Consider the following 6,000-nt stretch of genomic DNA (forward strand, 5'->3'; position numbering starts at 1 on the left):
ATTAAGCACGCATCTGCTCGCTCCTGCGCTGCATTCCGCTCCGTGAAGTGGAGCGGATGGATCGTGCAGGTCGGGAACGTCTGCTCCAATGAGCGGAACGCAGGGAGCGGAACTAAGCGAAACGTAGCAATGTGAAGCATTGCTTCCGCTGCTACGTTCCGCTCATCGGAGCGCAACGTAAGCTATTTTAGGCTCAATGTGAACCGAGCCTTACAAACAAAGTGAGTATGTTTGCGGACGATGTACTCCTGACCTTAAAAAATCCTGAAACTTCCCTCCCCCACTTGATACAAACTCTAGAGAAATTCAGTAACCCATCAGGATTAAAAGTAAATTTAGACAAATCCGAAGCCCTGTTCTGTAAAGGTTGATGACAGCTGTTTGGCCATTGGTGTAGAACAATGGCCAAACAGCTGTCATCAACCTTTAATTTTCAATACAAAGATCATTACCTCCGTTATTTGTGTATAAATTTAGCTAATAATAGTGATAAACTACAAATTGAACTACACATCCCTCCTAGCACAACTCAAACTAGAACTCGAAGCATGGAAAAAATATTGTATCTCATGGACAGGTTGAATCTCTTGCTACTCATGGACACGTCCCAGTGTCCAAGATATCGCCGATGAACGCTAGTTCTTTACTCCTAACAGATTGCGGTCATATACCCTTGTGAGCCGACAGTTGATGTGTGTGTGTATACTGTATGCCTCTGAGGAAGCGGTCTTTGACCGTGAAACACGTGTCAGGCAATCCTTTTGTGATGTGGAATCCTGAAATTGTTTTCGCATGTCTGTCCGCAATCTTGAAGAAATTTTAAAGGAAGAATAAAAGACTATTTATTCACTTAAAGAGACACTGAAGCGAAAAAAAATATGATATAGTGAATTGGTTGTGTACTATGAATAATTACTAGAAGATTAGCAGCAAAGAAAATATTCTCATACTTTCATTTTCAGGTATATAGTGTTTTTTCTAGCATTGCATCATTCTATAATATGTGCAGATTACACAACACTCAGCATTCAAAATGAGTCTTTCAGAGCAGTCTATGAATTAATGACCTCTCCTCTAGCAGAGAAAAAGTAAACAGTTCACTTACAGTTGAGATAATAAAAGTCAGATAACAGCCCTCTCCACGACTAAAGGCCCATACACACGTCGGATTTCCGCGAACGACGGGTCGTTTGAACGTCCCGTCGTTCCGTCGTTCGCCCGCTAAATCGGGCGTGTGTACAGACTATCGTTCGTTTGATAAGAGCGGATCGCTCAAACTCACTCTTATCAAACGAACTATAGTCTGTACACACGCCCGATTTAGCGGGCGAACGACAAAACGACGGGACGTTCAAACGACCCGTCGTTCGCGGGAAATCCGACGTGTGTATGGGCCTTTTAGACTTAGTCGGAGAGCTTAATGGCTTGTTTGCATAGAGATAACAACTGGAGTTTCTCAACTCTTCCTGTACTGGAAACAATTAGACTGATGTATCTGATCTTAATGTTTTATTTCTTAGCTGTACTACACATACAAATCATAATATCATAATTTTTTTTCCGCTTCAGTGTCTCTTTAAAGCCCCGTATCTATTGTTGTGGAATGTGTATAGCATTATAAGTAGGGGTGGAACAATATTACTATATTTTAAGTGTTATTGTATTGTATTCGATTGAATCATCGCTTATCAAGATGACACTCCTTCCTAAATTTATTTATTCAGAGTCCTTCCGATCCCCATCTCAACAATTGACATTAAAACCCTACAAAAATACATTCTGCACTTTATCTGGAATGGAAGAAAAGCTACAATAGCCCAAAAAACCTTATGGCTTCATAAATCACTAGGTGGTCTCTCAGTTCCACATATATTGAAATATTATTATGCTTCCCAGCTAGCTTTCCTCCCCTTCCTTTATGCAGGAGACCATACCGCAGCCTGGGTAGAACTCGAAAACAATATTTTACGACTCAATATTTTACAATGTGGGGTCCAGTTTAGAAGAGGAGGAATGGCTAGAATGTATGGAAACATTATCTAAGGGTAGCATCTATAGCTCAGGTCTCAAAACTTCATTTAAACTTCTACGCAGGGTATATATGACCCCTCAGCGTCTATATAACTGTGACAATTCCAAATCCCCCTTGTGCTTCAGAGGCTGCTCGGATCAAGGATCTCTCTTTCACGTATTTTGGACATGCCCCTTGGCTGACACACTTTGGAACAGGATACATTCCCTTATAGGAGGTGAATTGCGTTTCCCTGACTTAAAGGACCCTAAAATATTACTTTTAGGCCTAAAACCACCTGATATACAATACTCTCAACACAAATTGATTCAATTTATAACCCTGGCAACTAAACTACGGTACATATAGCCCATATGTGGCAAAAACCCTCCTTACACTACAAACAAGCTAAAGATAAAATGAATTATATTAGCAGTGCGGAAGACTAAACGCTCGAACTGGTGATACCTCAGATCACTTCCAGAAAGGGTGGCAGCCATGGCTGGATAAAACATGTTCCAGAGGAGCTACAAATCTGATCCTTTAAACATCAAGGACCTATTCCCCCTTTCTTATACACCCTAAAACCAATGACATTACAAAACGCAGCCTTACTTTCACCACTAAACACCATCATTTTGTGCATGGACATCCCAGGTTGAGGATCTTGGATCACCACCATACTTCTTTTTGTTTTGTTCTGTTTTTCTTTTTGTTCAGTTTACTCTAATATATATTGAACGGTTTACAGGAGTCATGTTGTTCTTCTATTCTGTTATGGACTAATGGACTGGGAGCTTGGGAGAAGTCTTAGGCCCGGTTCACATTAGCGGTTGTTTGCCAAACGGACCGGATGACCTGACCGGATCCGGACCGGATCCGGATCAGAACCGTACGGTTCTGATCCGGATCTGATCCGGATCCGGTCAGGTTGCATCAGGTGTCCATCAGGATGCGATCCGGATCCGTTTGGCAAAAGTTCGTTAAAAACAAAAAAAATGTTGGGGTCTGGGAGGTCAGCAGAAGGGGGACCTGTGGAATCAGGCCCTCTGCTGTTTAGCACTCACCTCCACCTCCGACATGCTGCCAACATCTCCGGATCCGGATCCAGCTGTGCTGCTCCACTCCAAAATGCTTGCCCATGTGTCCCCATCCAATATCGCCGCAACAATCCCCATAGGAAGTGGGGTAGAACATCCGGATTTCTCAGCCAGTGTGTTGTGCGCTCTCCGGTTCCCATTGGTGTGTATTGGCCGGATGGTGCAGTCCGGCTCTGCCCCGGATACGGCTGCCGGAGGAGCCGGATGAAAAAATAGCGCATGTTGGAACGGAGGCCGGAGTCCGGATCCGGCCCGGATCCGGTCCGGCTCCGGTTCGGCAGAACGGACGCATGTGAACGGACGCATAGGCTTTCATTGCTATGCCGTGCGTCCGTTCCGTCCGTTCTGCAAGCGGTGCGGCTCCGGCACGGCGATTCCGGAGGGCCACCGCAAGTGTGAACCGGGCCTTAGGCCTATTTAGGCGAGGCTACAAAATTCTCGAGCACCTTCTCATTATAAAAGTCATATATGTCTTGGTCTGAACGTAATCTGTTCAAATAGCTCCTGTTTTTCAATACAATTGTTCCATATGTGTTTACCGTTATCTTTTATATAACTCACTATTGTTGTTCAAAGCTTCGGTTTTTTTTTTTTCTAGTCTGTATGCTTTTCCCTTTTTTCTACCAAGCAAACCACAATAAAAGCCTTTGCAACTAAAGTGTACCTGAGACAAATCTTTGGTCAAAAACCACATACTTATGTAAAAGGGCAGCCTTGGGATCCTGAAGAAGCTTCCCAAGCTGTCTTCTGGACCTCTGTTGCCTCTCACAGACCCTCCAAAGAAAGCCAACAAGAGCTTGTCAGATTGAAGTTCCAGGTTGTTCTCCTCTTCATGCACAAGCTGGGCTGTACTGCGCCGGTTGGGATATAGGAACGTCTGCACAGTAAGCCAAAGCCACGCATGCTTGCGTGGGAGCAGCATCGCTGCAATCATACATGAAGAGGAGCACAGCCCGGCTCCTCCAGAGGGTCCTAGCGAGCGTTGGCAGGGGTGAGGAGGACATGGGAAACATCTACATGATCAAGTGGATCCTCTCTTCTGAGATAGGCATGTGTTTTTTGTCCTTAAGTTCACCTTGGGTTCACTTGCACTTCAACACTTCACAAAAGTTTTGCTCGTTTTTTTTTTTAAGTCTCCATACATACAGGACCTGGCAGCACGGAAACAGGAAAATCATCAGGTTACAGTGAGAGGTATACAAATCACAGTATGAAGCTTAACAGCAATTCACTTCTATAAAAACTTATTTCTCCCAAACTAGCATGGATCATAGGACCAAAGTGTCAGAGTTTGGTAAAATTTACATACAAAGGCAGTGCACATAAATCTAACAGATTTTTTGCTGAATACACCCCATAGTGTTAAAGGGCCCTAAATCAGGAGAGGCTTGGCGATGCATTAGTATATCAGGTCCACTGTGTTTTTGCTGTGTATGTAGCTGTTTGTCTTGAACTCAGTCTAAATTATACACAATTCAGTGACCTATTCAAAATGCTCTTTTTTTGTTTTTGTAGACTTGGCTTTGGAGATCTTCAACAAAAGCTTTAAAGGGCAGCGCATTATGCCCCTGAATACTCAGAAAAAGTTTGTGTTGTTATTCAATGGGGAGTCCAACGAGCAGGCTATAAAATTCAATTGGCCCAGAAGCTCCAGTCCTGTTAAAGAAGAGAAGAGGACAATGCAAGCAGACAGCCCTAATAAACCTATGAAAAATGTGGAGAGACCCCTGAGATTACTTAAAGTCCCTCAGGGAAATGGACTTTCTGTTACAAGTAGACCCACTATGTCGCGATCTCCGCAAAGACCTACTTTGGCCATGAGCCCTGTTAACATGATGGGACTTCATGATGGCATGCCACTCCATTCATCAAGACTAAATGCCAGACACAATATCACTTCCAAAAGTCATGATGGGCTACAAAACAACAATCTACCAGAAGTTGGCCGAACGAAAAGCAAAACTGAACAAACAGCCCCTGTTGCTAAACTTTCATTTACAGGTCCTCAGAAATTTAGGGTGCTTGGTAGAAAAACACCCCAACTCACCAGGAGGAGCACACCTGTTACGCCTGTTACCACCAGTGTTGTTGTCCTATCTGACCAGAATCGCGTGCTCTTCAGCAGAGCTTCCTTACATGAGGTTGGAGGTCCCGTGGAGTCTAAACCCTTGGAAGATGCTCAAAACAATCAACAGGTTCTTGCGGAACCTGTAACTGAGTAAAATCCACCAAAAGCAATAAAATCAGCATTAGCAAGAAGAGCATATTGTATTCTTTGGCTTTAGAACATTCCAGAGTTTAGGTGCTCATCTCAACCACATCAGAACTTTCATATGCCAAATGGGAAGAAATAAAGCTAGATTTACAGTATTTCCGTGTGAGTGAGTGAGTGAGTGAGTGAGAGAGAGAGTGTGAGTGTGTGAGAGTGTGTGAGAGTGTGTGTGAGTGTGTGAGTGTGTGAGAGTGTGTGAGTGTGTGAGTGTGTGAGTGTGTGAGTGTGTGAGTGTGTGAGTGTGTGAGTGTGTGAGTGTGTGAGTGTGTGAGTGTGTGAGTGTGTGAGTGTTCATGTTGATAAGGACAGTCTGATAATGGCTAAATGACAATGAGGTGAGGGAGATATGGAGGCTGACATATTTATTTTCTTTTGAACAATGCACATTGACTGTCTAATGCTTTTATTCATAGAATCAGAACAAGCATGCAGATCACATGTTTGGCAACTTGTATTGTTTAAAAGAAAATGAAGATGGCAGCTCCTATATCCCTCTCACTCCAGGTGTCCTTTAAACAATGGCAGATTAAATGAATGTGATGCCAAAGTTACCATTTTACCATGTGACCTCATGTAGCATACATCTGTGCTAATAAGGCTGTGAAACATACTTTCCT

The 6,000-nt window shown here is 43.4% G+C and overlaps 1 protein-coding gene across 6 annotated transcripts in view; it reads left to right on the plus strand.

Moving 5' to 3' along the window:
* TTLL10 (tubulin tyrosine ligase like 10) overlaps window positions 1–5,370 on the plus strand; it is a 144,547-nt gene extending 139,177 nt beyond the window's left edge. For all 6 annotated transcript variants that reach the window (XM_068240752.1, XM_068240747.1, XM_068240750.1 and 3 more), the window contains one exon: window positions 4,627–5,370. In XM_068240752.1, coding sequence (XP_068096853.1) covers window positions 4,627–5,333 — 707 coding nt within the window. In that variant the 3' untranslated portion in view covers window positions 5,334–5,370. The remainder of the gene's footprint in view (window positions 1–4,626) is intronic.
* The last annotated feature ends 630 nt before the right edge of the window (window positions 5,371–6,000 follow it).

This window comes from Hyperolius riggenbachi, chromosome 6, assembly GCF_040937935.1.
Source record: "Hyperolius riggenbachi isolate aHypRig1 chromosome 6, aHypRig1.pri, whole genome shotgun sequence".
NCBI lineage: Eukaryota > Metazoa > Chordata > Amphibia > Anura > Hyperoliidae > Hyperolius > Hyperolius riggenbachi.